The sequence below is a fragment of the Anguilla rostrata genome, chromosome 3, assembly GCF_018555375.3.
Source record: "Anguilla rostrata isolate EN2019 chromosome 3, ASM1855537v3, whole genome shotgun sequence".
NCBI classification, from domain to species: Eukaryota; Metazoa; Chordata; class Actinopteri; order Anguilliformes; family Anguillidae; genus Anguilla; species Anguilla rostrata.
In genome coordinates this window covers 70,713,937-70,729,269 of record NC_057935.1, presented here as the reverse complement: position 1 = coordinate 70,729,269, position 15,333 = coordinate 70,713,937, and the positions used below count along the sequence as shown (strand labels likewise).

The 15,333-nt window shown below is 47.6% G+C and overlaps 2 protein-coding genes and 1 long non-coding RNA gene across 3 annotated transcripts; 1 reads left to right on the top strand and 2 right to left on the bottom strand.

Annotated features, from left to right (window-relative positions):
- The first annotated feature begins 910 nt into the window (after positions 1-910).
- crygs2 (crystallin, gamma S2) lies at positions 911-6,043 on the top strand. The gene is made up of 3 exons (XM_064329639.1): positions 911-1,048; positions 3,842-4,084; positions 5,611-6,043. The coding sequence occupies exons 1-3, from the start codon at positions 1,040-1,042 to the stop codon at positions 5,881-5,883; spliced, it is 525 nt and encodes a 174-aa protein (XP_064185709.1). The 5' UTR covers positions 911-1,039; the 3' UTR covers positions 5,884-6,043.
- On the bottom strand, positions 3,908-4,781 carry LOC135251827 (uncharacterized). Its single transcript, XR_010329211.1, has 2 exons — positions 4,418-4,781; positions 3,908-4,204 (listed from the first exon to the last, which is right to left on the bottom strand). It is a non-coding gene; the product is annotated as an uncharacterized LOC135251827 (long non-coding RNA).
- Positions 5,285-14,808, bottom strand: lcmt2 (leucine carboxyl methyltransferase 2). The gene is made up of 14 exons (XM_064329625.1): positions 14,631-14,808; positions 13,608-13,732; positions 13,161-13,242; positions 11,736-11,925; positions 11,319-11,475; positions 10,885-11,074; positions 10,023-10,130; positions 9,663-9,750; positions 8,797-9,033; positions 8,071-8,316; positions 7,806-7,903; positions 7,370-7,557; positions 6,799-6,934; positions 5,285-6,691 (listed from the first exon to the last, which is right to left on the bottom strand). The coding sequence occupies exons 1-14, from the start codon at positions 14,676-14,678 to the stop codon at positions 6,530-6,532; spliced, it is 2,055 nt and encodes a 684-aa protein (XP_064185695.1). The 5' UTR covers positions 14,679-14,808; the 3' UTR covers positions 5,285-6,529.
- Positions 14,809-15,333: the final 525 nt, after the last annotated feature.

Genomic DNA, 15,333 nt, shown 5'->3' with positions numbered 1-15,333 from the left:
TTTTTTGTTTTGTCTTTTATACACGTTCACTGCATTAAACTCAATGAAACTGCAGTAATGGTTGCCTGCTGCAGACCACAGGGTAATTTTAGCGTGGGAGGTATAGAAACATCCGTGGTAAAACCTTACACATGTAATGCTAAGAGGCCTCGGAAGTTCCTTTGTAGTACAACTGACGAACATCAAACTGAAAGACTGTCTCTGTTCACCATACCTGCATCTAATCATGTTACAGGGATACACTGAGCCTCTTGCACATTTAATGATTAATTAAACATGCCATTGTTCTGCGGATTCGGGAGATGCACGTGTGCACTCCTGCATTCACTGGTTTGGACTGAAGACAGGACGATGCACTGGAACCATAAACACAAAGCTGCACCAGCCATTTTGAGTCCTACCTTCTGATGGCTGATTCTATGGCTCACTGGTCAGACAACTGTGTGGGAGTGAATCAGAGTGATTGACTGACAGATGTCAGATTATTGACATTCTTCTCTCTGATTGTCAAATGCCTGACATGACAAATTTGCAAATCTTTCAATATTTCTGAAAATGAACCCTCCTTTCAACCACGCCTCCACTTTTGGTTTATTTATTTATTTTTTCTTTCTGGTATAATATGCAAAAGAGCTGAGTCATAGGCTGGTTTTTTTTTTGTGCACTCAATGCAGTGTGTCTGGGTTCCTGGATTTGGCAGGGATCTTGGCTGAGGGGGCAGCGTGCAGTGGCGGGTATGTGGGTATTGTGGCATGGGTATGTTACGAGGGGGGGGGTGGGGGGGGCATGTATTCAGCAAGGGCAGCAGTGAGCACTCAATGGGCCGTAATCCCATGTCACATTTCTGGAAACGCATCAATGGCATCGGAATCACTGACTCAATTTTTGGATCTCATGACAAAGCCCGTCTGTCGGTTTTATAAAAAAAATAAAAAAAACGGTCGGGTATAAAAGGGTGTGGGAAGCCGGGCCTGACTCAGTCCCACCTCACACAGACTTCAGGGAGACTACACCCCAGCGGGCTTAAACAGCATCAAACATGGGCAAGGTGAGTACATGCCCGCCACGATCCTTATGGGCACGATATTCCCAGTATGAATGGTATAGTAAAACTGCACTCAGCAGATACATGGGCACCAATGCATATATGACAGCTAGCGTATGTAGTCTTAATCTTCACACCATGGTACCCAAGAACATAATTTTTTTTGAACATGCACAATTCAGTTAAGCCGGCTATTCAAAGTTCTTCAGTCTTGTGAGTTATATTTAGGCCAAACTCCTCAAAAGTAAATCTAGCAAATGATGGTCAAGTTAAAGTAGTTAATAGTTTAATTTGTGTTCAGCATATTGCCATGAAACTCAAGCTTTCACTTCATATGGAATGGGAGTTGTTTATTTGATTACAAAAGAAAAGGTTTTTGGAAACTGAGTGGCTGAGCTTCCCTTGGACTGTTGAGTTTCGCTGATGGCAACTATGGTTCTCTGCTACACCGATACCTCCTCGTCTTGTGCTAAATGGAAGGCATTTTACCATACAGGTTGTACAGTGAGCGCCATCTTGTTAGCGGGTCACTGTGACAGTCAACTGCAGTCAGCAAAATCCTCTTATTCAACTGTCACAGTCAGGCCTCTATGGGATCTGCATCGTGAGCACTTCACAGTACATGTGAAAGTGTGGCTAAGTGAGTACATTTGAGTTTTTAGTGGATAATAGCCTAAGACTATCAATTCCCTGTGGATTGTTTTAACACAGAAATGGAAGGAAATGGAAACCTGCAAGTCTCACTTGTCTGTTCAACTGTTGTTTCAGAGGCTAATTATTTGGTAAAAGATCTCTCTGCAATGGCAAATGCAACTGGCATACGTATGTGAAACATGAGTGGTTATTAGCAAGTGGTAGATCCCTAAAGCTGGTATCACTTAAGCCGCGTTTCCACCGCAGGAACTATACCCCGGAACTAGGAACCTTTTGAGGAACTCAGTGCGTTTCCACCGCAGGAACTAGGGTCTAAATTTAGTTCTGGGGGCTTTGTTTTACCCCCCAAAACGTTCCTGCTCGGGGGGTAGTACTTTCCGAAAGTACAGGAACCTTTTGGGTGGAGCTGCAGCGCTGAACATTTCTGATTGGTCGAGTACATTACATTACATTACAGGCATTTAGCAGACGCTCTTATCCAGAGCGACTTACACAACTTTTTACATAGCACTTTACATTGTATCCATTTATACAGCTGGATATATACTGAAGCAATGCAGGTTAAGTACCTTGCTCAAGGGTACAACGGCAGTGTCCTTACCCGGGAATCGAACCTGCGACCTTTCGGTTACAAGCGCAGTTCCTTACCCACTGTGCCACCCTCCGTCCCATAGCATGTACTCGTAGCATTTGTGTTGTATTTATTTTCCGCCATTACCCGCCATGTTTGAAAATATGCAGCGGCAAACCAATTTATTTTCATAATAACTTCAAATCAAACTTGTATGTTATGCGGCGCAGTAGCCTACTTTTTGTTATAGCCTGTCAACGTCTTGGAATTATAACGTGTGCTCTTCTGTTCTTTTCTTGCTTTAGTATTCGTTTTATAAAATGCTAAGCATTCGTTCTGGGACAGCATATTACGTAGGCTACCAAAACATTCAAACGGATTAATTCGGTTGCTGAATATTTTCTTCCGGATTTTCTTTGTTAGCCCGTTGTAATTGACTCAAAACGTTTGATACAGTTATGTGAGGTATGCGGTAGTTCTGCATAATTAACATTGGTGATACAGTACAAGCAAACTGGAAATCACCTTCCGCACTTTTTATCCGGGTAAAATAACAGGTTAATTCTAGTAATCTTCCCTTTAGCTTTTTCAGACTGCCGTAATTTTACTGCCATTTTTCAATTCCACGAAAAGACCAGAAAGACTATGGACTAATTTATGGTGCATGGTTCGCATCTGGAGGGCACACTTCGCTGCTCGGCTAGCAGTAACTTCGAAGGAAAGCAAACGGTGGCTGTACCACAATTTACATTTTCACGCAAGTCCGAGTTTTCGTTCTATTCTTATCATTTTGCGATTAGCCTATATGGAATTGACGACGAGAAAGTAATAAAACAGCAAATTGTTTACAACGTGTGCATGTTTTCTGCTGTTAATGAATGTGTTTGAGAGGATATATGAAAATCAATAAATACAAAAGTAACCATATATAGTCATTGTTGGTAACCAGTTGTATATAAGTGGAATAAACCCCTCCGGGCTGTCCCGGTTATTAGAAAATATTCGGTGGTAGTATGGGGTTACAGAAGAAATCATATGACAGATGGACCAACGACAACGTCAGTGGGCTAATTTGCCTGTACTTTAGACCCCGGTGGAAACGCAGACAACCATTGGCTGAAGGAATCTTTTAGTTCCTGGTAAAGTAGTTCCTGGGACTGCAAGTTCCGGGTAATTTTGGTGGAAACGCGGCTTTAGTAGTGTAGTTGCAGTTAGGTCAGGAAAGCAGGGCATACGGGCCAACCAACCATCTTTTCAGACGCAAGATCAGATCCTCTTGAGTGTCGCGGTGCCTTCTCCCGCCATTCCCTGCCATTCCCGCCTTCTCCCACCATTCCCACCTTCTCCCGTCATTCCTAACTTCTCCCGCCATTCCCTGCCATTCCCGCCTTCTCCCACCATTCCCACCTTCTCCCGTCATTCCTAACTTCTCCCGCCATTCCCTTCTTCTCCTGCTATTCTTGCCTTCTCCCGTCATTCCTGCCTTCTCCCACCATTCCCACCTTCTCCCGTTATTCCTAACTTCTCCCGCCATTCCCACCTTCTCCCCCCTTCTCCCGCTCTCTCTGCAGATCATCTTCTACGAGGACAAGAACTTCCAGGGCCGTCGGTACGAGTGCGACAGCGACTGCTCCGACTTCCACTCCTACCTGAACCGCTGCAACTCCGTCCGCGTGGAGAGCGGCGCCTGGGTGGCGTACGAGCGGCCCAACTACGCGGGCTACCAGTACGTGCTGACCCGCGGCGAGTACCCCGACTACCAGCGCTGGATGGGCCTCAGCGATCGCCTCTGCTCCTGCAAGGTGGTCCACTTCGTAAGTGTAGCCCTACCGACCATCCTCTTCCTCCTCCTCCTCTTCCTCCTCCTCCTCCTCTTGCTCCTTCTTCTACTCCTTCCGTCTTTCTTGTTTTCTTTAGACAGCATTCCTTTGTGCCTACATAACAACATGGCCAAAAGTATGTGGACACCAGACATCAAACATCCAAAATTATGGACATTAATATGGACTTGGTCAACCCTTTGCTGCTATAACGACCTCCACTCTTCTGGGAAGGTTTTATACTAGATGTTAGAGCATTGCTGCAGGGATTTGCTTCCATTCTGGCAGAAGAGCATTAGTGAGGTCAGGCACTGATTGGGCGATTACCGTAGGCCTGGCTTGTCGATGGCTTTCCATGTGATCCCAATGGGATGGGGTTGAGGTCAGGGCTCTGTGCAGTCCAGTTAAGTTCTTCCACACCATTCTCGACAAAACCATTTCTTTATGGACCTTGCTGTGTGCACGGGGGCACTGTCATGCTGAAACAGGAAAGGGCCTCCCCCCCAAACTGTTGGGGAAGCACGGAAACATCTAGAATGTGATTGTTTGCTGTAGCATTAAGATTTTCCTTCACTGGAACTAAGGGCCCTAGCCCAAACCAGAAAAACCAGCCTCAAACTAAGGGGTGTGTCCTGATACCTTTGGTCATATAGTGTATGTAACATTTAAATATTTTAGCATTAAAATGAAATGTAGATCGCTAAAAACCACTGGGCTAAATAAACAGTTAAGCTAGCAGAAGCTAGCATGAAATGCACAGCAGTCCTCATTAACAGCCAACATGCAGGAGCTGGGAAAAACCCCTGTGGTAAGCACAGTCCGAATACCAGCACACCGCGCTCTATAACTGCAGTGTGCTCCGGGTAAAGCCGTTCAAGCCAAAAAGACTTCAGTCAGAGAGATCAATAACACCACCAGTGCTGTCCTTCACACGCCAACCACTGACCACTACACTAGCTAATGTGCAGATAAACACACATGCTACAGTCCTCCCTCATACACTTCCAAACAATTAATAGGCAGGGGATGGACCTGTTTACAGTGCGTTGAATGGGCTAAAGGAAACTACAATTAGGTTTGGTACATTAGCTTACAGGGGCTATTGCATTACACAGCCAATTCTGGGAAAGAAAGAGCTTTAATATATCTAGACAATTTCTTCAAGTAGCAAAAACACACAAAGACAAAAAAAAGGAAATATATAATGTATTTAATCGACTTGGTATCAAATTGATTTTGGATCAATAAATATGCACCAGTGTTGTAAACTGGGTTAGACTGTCCTATTGACCTTGTGGCAAAATGGATTTTAAGGTCAAACATGGCTATGACAAGTACACTTGTTAGGCAGAAGATTTAAATCCAACTGATTCAATTACTAACATTTCTGTGGAGAGAACTACAAATAGTCTAACTGACCTCCTTCCATGTCCCCCCTCCCCCTTCTCTTTCACCACACCAACCCTCGCCCCTCTACTCCAATCTCCAACACCCCCTGCCTAAACCCCACCCCCCTGCAGCCTAGCGGGACTCAGTACAAGATCCAGCTGTACGACAAGGGCGACTTCGCGGGCCAGGCCTTCGAATCGACGGACGACTGCCCCTCCATCCAGGAGCGGTTCCGCGCGCAGGAGGTCCACTCCTGCAAGGTCCTGGACGGGGTGTGGGTCTTCTACGAGCAACCCAACTTCCGCGGCCGCCAGTACGTGCTGGAGAAGGGCGAGTTCCGCAAGCCCGCGGACTGGGGCGCGATGTGCCCCACCGTCCAGTCCTTCCGTCGGCTCACAGAGTGATCCACGCCCCCCCCCCCCGCCCTCCGCCCTCCTCTCCCCAGCCACGCCCTGTTCCCCGAGTCTTAACGGGCCTCCCCAATGTTCCACAAACAGCGAGAGCCCTGGGGGAAGAGTCCACTGAAGTCTCGGCAGAAATAAAAGCTCACTGTCAAGCAGCTGAGAGCGGTTGCGTCTTCTTCATTTCGTGTGCGCATGTCTTGTTTTGGGTCTCACTGGAGTGATTCAAGCGATCGTGCGTACGTGTCTGTTTAATATGTTCCATTAGTGAGTTCCATGTGAACGCATGTGCTTGGCTTGGACAGTGTGTGTGTGTGTGTGTGTGTGTCACAGGAGAGAATTTACAGCACCATAAGAATCCCTTCAAGAAGTGTAACAGCACAAATGTCTCCTCTGTAAGATGCACAGTGTGCGGGAAGCTCACAACAGAGATGAGGAACTGCAGGAGCACAGAGCAGAGGTCAGCACTTATAACCCCAAGGCAGCTACACCAGGCTCAGATTCTACCAGTGTGAAACCGGGCTTTGTCCTCCTGGAGTGTGTCTTGCAGTGTGTCCTCCTGCAGTGTGTACTCCCACAGTCAGCGCGTCCTCCTGCTGGCAGTATGTGCTCCTGCAGCGTGTAATCCTGTGGTCTCCATGGTCGTGATTCAAAGCGCAGGCCGCAGGTCCACGGTGACAGGCCGGGGGTTCAGATGAGTGCCGAAAGAGAAGCAGTTCCCCCCTCCGCCCATCACCGCGATCGCCGTTCCCTCTTCGTCCAGCGGCTCGGAGCAGAAAGAGTGCAGCATGAGAGGCCAGGGTACTGAGGCCTGGGGTGGGGTGGGGGGGGGGTGGGAAGAGACAACGCGGCTATTATACAGACACACCGTTTCAAACAAATAGTATGAAGGAGTTAAACGTGCCAAAAAAGACTCACTGTGTTCAGGCTGTACTCTACACTGCCCCCTGTGGTCAGGTCTATCACTGCAATCCCCGGCACACCCTCTGCCTGCAGCCAAACCCCGCCCACCACCACCAGCTTGTGACCAATGACATGGGCAGAGTGAGAATACCTTGAAGAGAGAGAGAGAGAGAGATGGTAGATTAATTAAAGTAATTACAGGGGAATTACAAGATACGGGGGAAAACAAAACTGATTTTGCAAGCTGCGACACATCTGATACCAACTCCTGCTAGACTTGTTTCTTCATTGTTTTTTTTTTTTTTAGACATGAAATTACCACACATCTAGAAAAAATGTCACAAAGTGCCAAATGTGGCACTAAAATTCCAACAGCAATCTTTTTAGCCAAAATAAATTAAGGAAACTTTTAAAGAAAAAGAAATGAAAATGAAAATGGCAACAGAAGGCACTCTGCACCATTGAAGATACCCCCATTGGTTTACATTGACCATACGACAGAGTGGCGTGTGTGTAGTGGTTTTTTTAACGCGTGCGATTCGCGTTCGCCGCCTCTGAGAGGTTCGGTGCAGGCGGAGCTTCTCACCTGGGCACAGGTGCAGGGTGGACCTGCAGCCTCGCCCAGCAGAAACCTGTTTCAGTCGGCCTCAGCCAGACGGCGTCGCCCAGCGGAGCTCCTCCCCCGCCCAACCCTCCGAAGATCACCACTCCGCCATCATGGCTACAGGCCGAGTGGGAGTGACGAGCTGCAGGTGTGGCGCCCTCTACTGGCACCTGCAAATCACACAGGCAGCATTCACGCCCTCATTTAAGCCAGCTGGGTCTGTTGTAAGTGAAACGGATGCAAGATGGGAAGGCAAGCCCCTTGGGCCCTTTTCTTTTGGGGGGGGGGCATCTTTTTTTTAAACTGGTACATTTTTAGTGTCTTAGAAATCTACACAAAGAATATAAACATAAGTCCATTCCAAGTCTTCAGTCTAACATGCATTTGAAAAGTTTTATTTTAATAAACAATGGCTCACCGCCGTCCAACGCTGGTCTTCCACACACAGGAAGTGGCCGTCGCCCAGCGCTGGCTCCGCCTCCGTTCGGCCTCCAAACACAAACAGGAAGTTCTGACCTGGAAGAGAGGTTGGAGAGAGTCCCTCGTTGATACAGCAGGCTTGATGCTGATATAGTCTGCTTTTGGCTTTATGTTGAGTGTTCACGTCATCATTCTGTCACTTAATGCCAGTCTATATCTATGCAGTTTCACCATCTCTGCCCGAGATCTGGCCTCCCCCTCACCTCTGTATCTCAGACGGGTGGCGGTGTGCCGCCATCTTGGCAACGGCGCATTGCCCGTACAGGCCAGTTCCTTCACGGACAGCCATTCAAGGGCGGGGCCGACTGGGACAGAGGGGTCAGGCAGGGAGGAAAGGTCATAGGTCATCCGGAGAATACTTCCGATGGGGTTGAGTGGAGAAGTTCGCCCGCCAAAAACAAGGACACCCCAGCCCGGAACATCTGTCACAGTGTGGTACATTCTAACACCTGGGTGGACCACAAAGGTAATGCAGCAATATTAGGACATATACTCAACACGAAAGGGTCATCAACAAGCTAGAATGAAGATTCAATGTAAAGGGGTTTTATGTGCTTTAATGAATACTGATTTAAAAATCTTGCACGTTTGAATTAATTGGGGTGCTATACATTTTTTTTGGGCTGTGTGTACATACAGTACCTCATCTTAAAAGCCCGACTTGGACAGAGGTATTTTAATAGACATATCTACCCTTTAAAGAGTAGGTTTCTTGGAATGTTTTTTTTTTTTTCCAAAGTCAGTGTTATCAAACAGATACAAATACCCTTTGTGTTCGAATCTCTTTGGTGTCATAGAACTTGGTTGATTTCAGTTACCAGTGGTGACTGTGAATCAGCATTGGAATGTTCAGTTAAGAACATTCTAATCGCATACTTGTGACCTCACACCTTAAAGGGTTAAAGTGACCCAGGGAGCAAATCTCTCACCGGTCTGTGGCTCCATGCAGACACAGCTCCACCCAGCCGGGCCTCTGACCAAGAGAGTGGCCCCGCCCCCTCTGCCACCCCTTCCAGACCCTCCACTCAGCAAGATGGCCCCGGGCCCCAGCACTGCAGAAGCCATCCCTAGGCCCTCCAACCCGGGGCCCTCGGGGCCATCCTGCATGGGCGTCGCCCGGAGCGTACGCTGGTCCAACGCTGGCAGCATGCAGGGAACTGAGGACTCTGCAAGGAGCCAGGAGGTGAAGGTAAAGAGAAGTCTTTCAGCACAAACCGCGGCACCACCCGCACCTCGCCCGTCAACGCTGTCCCCCTGCTGAGCTCCTCCCTCAGTGCAGCGTTCAGAGAACGAGAGCAACAGCGGGGTGCTTTCACAATGCACGATGAAATGGACACACTCAAAGAGTGAGAAAATAAACAAATCGGAGAATACATTTAAAAAAAGGATCTAAACCAAATTTCATCAAAATAATTAAATTAAATCTTGTCCTGTATTTAAAAAAACAAAAAAAAAAAGTTTTTGTTTTTATTACATACTGAGGTTAGTCAATACCAGGGTAATACTTAATCTGTTTTACTGATATTCACACTGGTCTCATATCTTCAGTTCATATGATAACATATGATAAAGCTCCAGGCAAATATCAGCTTTTAAACAGAGTCGAGCAGCCCCACATTCCTGAGTGGACTGTGACAGACCAACAGGAGCCAAAGAGGGGACGGAAAGACTACGAACGAGCTCTGACCAACTGCAGCCCAACATGGCCGCCAGCGTTTGAATCAGCGTGATGGAAAAGCTCAGGTAAAAAGCATCACAGGTGGCCGTTTAATGGACGCAAGCTGGCTGGTCTTACCGGACAGAGGGCTGACCAGGGCCTGGCTCGTCAAGGAGCCTTTGGAGGCAGTGAGGATGAAGTAGTGAGAGCATTTCTGGTGCCACTCCTGAAAAAGAGAGAGAAAGAGAGAGAGAGAAAAGAACAGAGAGAGAGGGAGGACAAAGTGAGCATTAACTGAGGACATTTGCTTGGCTGAAACAGCCACACTGTTCAGGCATGAGATGCACTGACGCACAGAAAAGGCAACTGAAATGAGAAATGGAAGGTTCTGGAAGGTGTACTTCATGGGGTGGGGGGCAAGGGGGGGAGGTCAGTGAAAGAGGTGACATTTCTCTGGCGTCGTAGGGCAGGGGTGTGGCTCCAGCTCCGCCGACTCGCCTCAAACTCGTCGAATGGCTCCAGGTTCTCCACCCTGCACCTCTCTTTCTCCGGCACCAGGTCCAGGTAGAACTGGTTCATGTCCAGACAGGTACAGCGCTCCCAGCCCTGTGCACAGCAACAGGTAAACAGCAGTCACACAACAGGAGACAATACCAGCCCACACACTAAACAGGTACCTATCAGTACACTTCTACATACACTGCTCTACATATCTAACTTACTGAACAGAAATACTGTACACTCAGGAAAGCACATTGTTTAAACACCACCTCTTATTCCCCGTGATTTGATTTTCAGAATTCATATATGTAATGCAATCTGCACTTAGCTTTGAAATCTTTCTAATATCCTCTGCCAAGTCCTCTGTCAACAGCCTGAAGTTTTCACCACAAAAATGCTGTTCATCAACATTCTCTATAATTAAACTGCATTCCATCCATTGGCTCATTAGGTATATGTCCATTCTCACACATGTAGCATGTACCTCATGAACTAAAGTATGTTGGCTAAATATTTTTTGACAGACAGACAGGCAGACAGGCAGGCAGACAGGCAGGCAGGCAGGCAGGCAGGCAGGCAGGCAGGCAGACAGACAGACAGACAGACAGGCAGACAGGCAGACGGACAGACAGGCAGGCAGGCAGGCAGGCAGGCAGACAGACAGACAGGCAGACAGGCAGACAGACAGACAGGCAGACAGACAGGCAGGCAGGCAGGCAGGCAGACAGACAGACAGACAGACAGACAGACAGGCAGGCAGGCAGGCAGGCAGACAGGCAGGCAGGCAGGCAGGCAGACAGACAGACAGGCAGGCAGGCAGGCAGGCAGGCAGGCAGGCAGACAGACAGACAGTGGTTACCCTGTCTAGGAACCTCTGCCTCTGAGCAGCTGTGTTAGGGTAGTGACTAATCGCGTTCAGAGTGGAGTTCAGCTTCAGGAAGTGATCCTGCATGACCCTGCCGAAGGGGTCATCGGGGCGGATCTGCTCGTACATCACAAACAGCGACTGGGGGAACAGCCGCGCAGCCCAGCCAATCACAGCATCCGACCTAAAACACACCCATTGTGAAGTTAAGACACTTTCCACATTAGCATTCAATACTGACACTGACAGACCAGGACATATGTAAATTTACACATACATTCAGGGTCATTATTGGGGGGGAGGCCAGTGCCCCCTGGCCTGGGAATTTCACCTGACAGCCCTGTTTCAGCACGCCCTTATACGGAGTGACGGCACGCACGAAAGACACAGGAAACGAGCAGCGCCGTGTAAAAGAGCGGGAAACTGACCGTTGGGCGTCCACGTACGTGAGCACCACTTCCGACAGCAGCAGGGTGGGGGCGCTCCACTGCAGCCCCGCCCGGCTCAGGGCCTCTTCCACGGCCCCCTCAGCACGCACGTCCACCCCCAGCAGGCGGTACTGATCGCTGGAGATGGTGACGGGGCCTGGAGAGACCGTGTGGCGAAAGAAAAGTACTCAGAGACAATACGGTCAATTTTTTGAAAAATCCTTTATTTAACCAGGAAAGGCCCATTGAGAACATTTCTCTTTTTCAAGGACGCCCTGGGAGAAATGCTAGAGAGAAAACAGTAGCAAGTGGGGAGGGAGGGAGGGAGGGAGGGAGAGGGAGAGAAAGGAGAAAGAGAGAGACTCCTGCACTTACATTTGATCCATGGCGTACACTGTGACCAGCATTCAACGTTACCTGTGGGAGGGGAGGGGCTGGGGCTCCAGTCTTTCAGGGAATCCTTCAGGTGATCGCTGCCATTGATCAGTGCAGCTTTGCGTCGAGCGACGTCGGGGAAGTCCACCTCGAACACCACCACGCGCTCCAGAGCGCCCTCTGCGTGCAAGCGGAAGTACAGCGAGTCAAAGCCTGCTCCGAGAGACAACACCTGAAGGAGGGAGAGGGAGAGGGGGAGAGAGAGGGATGGAGAGAGACAGAGAGAGAGAAAGAATGAGAGGGAGGGAGGAGGGAGAGAGAAGGAGGTAGAGAGAGAGACAGAGAGAGAGAGAGAGAGAGGGAGGGAGGGAGAGGGATAGAGAGGGATAGAGACAGGGAGGGAGGGAGGGGAGAGAGAGAAAGCAGTGGAAGGTCACACACAAACTTCAGAACATTATGTCTAAATAATCAAAGGCATGGATAAAAAAACATGTTCTTCTAAAAGCTACAGCATATCAGGGTTCTTCTAAAAGCTACAGCATATCAGGGTTCTTCTAAAAGCTACAGCATATCAGGGTTCTTCTAAAAGCTACAGCATATCAGGGTTCAGGTATTCAAGATTCTCACACGTTTCTTGGCAAGACGGCAGCATTTTCTAAGAACTAGAATACTCCACATAAATAAATAAAATGAAAACAAATTACTGCAACAATAAACAGAATAAAACAATATTACTTTAATTGAAAAAAAAACTAAAAAGCAACATAGTGTTGGATACAAAATAACTATATTTCTAAAGAGGTCTACACACCGTTTCCCCTTTAATGGCAAGATTTGGTGCTATGCTGTCACAGACTCTCTTTGGAGGATTTGCACATCATGGTCTGGGAGAAGTAAATATTTACACAAAGACAGCAGGAAATGCTCCAGTAGGCGAGAGTTCAGTAGCTCACTAATAGTGAGCTCCAGTAGGTCTAAGTTCAGCACCTGACTCACAGTGGGCTCCAGTAGTCCAGAGTTCAGTAGCTCACTAATAGTGAGCTCCAGTAGGTCTAAGTTCAGCACCTGACTCACAGTGGGCTCCAGTAGTCCAGAGTTCAGTAGCTCACTAATAGTGAGCTCCAGTAGGTCTAAGTTCAGCACCTGACTCACAGTGGGCTCCAGTAGTCCAGAGTTCAGTAGCTCACTAATAGTGAGCTCCAGTAGGTCTAAGTTCAGCACCTGACTCACAGTGGGCTCCAGTAGTCCAGAGTTCAGTAGCTCACTAATAGTGAGCTCCAGTAGGTCTAAGTTCAGCACCTGACTCACAGTGGGCTCCAGTAGGCCAGAGTTCAGTAGCTCACGAATAGTGAGCTCCAGTAGGTCTACATTCAGCACCTGACTCACAGTGAGCTCCAGTAGGCGAGTTCAGCACCTGACTCATATAGTGAACTTCAGTAGGCCTGGATTCAGGAAACGCTGCCCTACCTGTCTCCTTGGACAGTCCTCAGTCACACGCAGAAACTGCTTCACGCAGTGGTCCACGGCTTTCCATCGCACATAGTAGCCCCTGAGCAAGACACAAACCCAAACCCTATTGGCTGCACACTGCTGCTGTCATTTATGATTATAGAGCGTACAGTTGTGCACACTTGAAAGGCCCCATTGATAGTGCATATCTCACAAGTGCTCTTCAAACCGAATTTTACCTAATGAACTCAAAATCCATGCACTGAGTTCAAATCAACAGTTTACTTCAGACAGAATAACGGCATGTTGCATTGCGACACTGATGTATGGAAACTGCACGTGCTAAAATGCTGCACGGCTGTTTGGGATAAACAAATGAACAGCAGATGATGAGGTCCACGGCGCCGTGTGTAGCCGTTTGACCTCTGACCTGCCGAGAGCGTGGGTTACTGCACGACCTCTGACCTGTTAATGAGCGGTGCCCGCCGAGACACTTTGCACACGAAGCTCTGCAAAAAGTCGTCCAGGAAGTAGCCCTGCGCCGCGGCGGACACCTTGCTAACCACACTGCTGTCGTTGGTCCCCTGCACCTGGAACAGGAGGGCAGAGCGAGCGCAAAAAGAAAGCCTTAGATTGTGAGCTCGTGCTGACTGACACAAGGCTAAGATCCCAGTGCTTCCTGGGTAGTTAGGGGTTCACCAAAACACCTCCTTTAGCCTGAGACGGTCACTGTTGGGCATCAGCAGAACACAGGCAAGATCACTGGCTCACACAGGAGCAGTGTAGTACAACAGGTGAGGAACTGGTTGCAGCCAGTTCGAGTTCCAGGTAGGACACTCTCAACGTACCATTTTGGCAAGGCACTTAACCTGCATTGCTTCGGTATATACCCATTTGTATACATGGATGCAGTGTGAATGCAGTGTAAGTCGCTCTGGATAAAAGCCCCTGCTAAATGCCAGTCTCTAGCATGTGGTAGTGCTGACCCATGTTGGATATCGCATCACCCCCTTGTGTGTGTTGTTTTACAAGTTTTGTGGAGGGATATGAACGATGACGAGGGGGGGATATTGAGGCGAGTGAAGTCACCACTGAGAACCATATACCCAGGCACAGCGATATAAAGGTAAAGGTTTCTTAATCATGCATCCACGGTCAGAGTAAAATAAATGGTTGCAGAAAGAATAAAACAGGGAAGTTTAAAACAAGACTATAAAAGTAGGGTAGTTAGCTCATATCTCTTAATATTAACTACAGGAGATTTTATCCAACCTCGAACCATGGAGATTACCCATTGATTTGTAATGATCAAAGCATTTTTTGAAAGGGGTATAAAAAAATGCTTCACGATCAGTACGCGATGTCGTTCTATAAGGTGCGGGTAAAGTGGCCATCAGCTAATCATAAAATGTACGTTAACTGCAGATCACACAATCTAGGAGCAAAAAAGAACAAGCCCGATTATGCAACACATTCAGAATAACTCACTGCTGTATCCTTGCCATGTTTTTTCTTCTTTCTGTCGCACGCCTTCATGGTATAAAACAAAACCGACTATAACCTGACTACTGTACATAAAATAGCACTACTACCACCGACTTGCTACTTCTGAGAGCATGACGTTCGATTGTGCAGAGATATATTACTCTTCCCTACGGCAGACCTGAAATAACGAAGACAGATAGAGGAAAAACATACATATTTAAGTCCAATACTGACGCCTTATGGCGTGGAATGGTAGAAATCTAACGTGATCATATTTCTGAAGAATATCTTCTATTTAATTTCTGCGCCCAAAATGTGTAGCGAGAATCTTACTTTATCCATAAAACAGACTTCTGCTGTCTGCAAATAACTGAATTTGAGTACTGTTATATGAAATAATGACTCACGAGGGTATGGGCAATTGTGCTGCATAAAATGTATTTAATCTATGCGAGTGTCCTAAAAATAAATAATACCCAATGTAGTAAGGTGTTGTACAGCTGGAATTTTGGAAGAACCAGAAATCAAACGGTTTTGTCCATGGTTTGACCACAACATTGTTTTAGCTACGTTTAATAAATGTTAGCATTTGTAAATAGCAGCTATCTTTGTTTTGATAGGCTCGACCAGTCGTATTGTTTTTAAGAATAATCCAACCATGAATTAACTTCTTTAAAGAAGTACCATAGGCCTGGGTTGGGTAGCT

Coding starts and splice junctions, on each gene's coding strand:
- crygs2 (XM_064329639.1), top strand. Junction 4,085..5,610: donor CCTGCAAGGTGGTCCACTTC/GTAAGTGTAGCC, acceptor ACCCCCCTGCAG/CCTAGCGGGACTCAGTACAA.
- lcmt2 (XM_064329625.1), bottom strand. CDS start 14,678: ATGAAGGCGTGCGACAGAAAGAAGAAAAAACATGGCAAGGATACAGCA. Junction 10,131..10,884: donor GGCAGAGGTTCCTAGACAGG/GTAACCACTGTC, acceptor TGCTGTGCACAG/GGCTGGGAGCGCTGTACCTG. Junction 6,692..6,798: donor TAGAGTACAGCCTGAACACA/GTGAGTCTTTTT, acceptor ACCCCACCCCAG/GCCTCAGTACCCTGGCCTCT.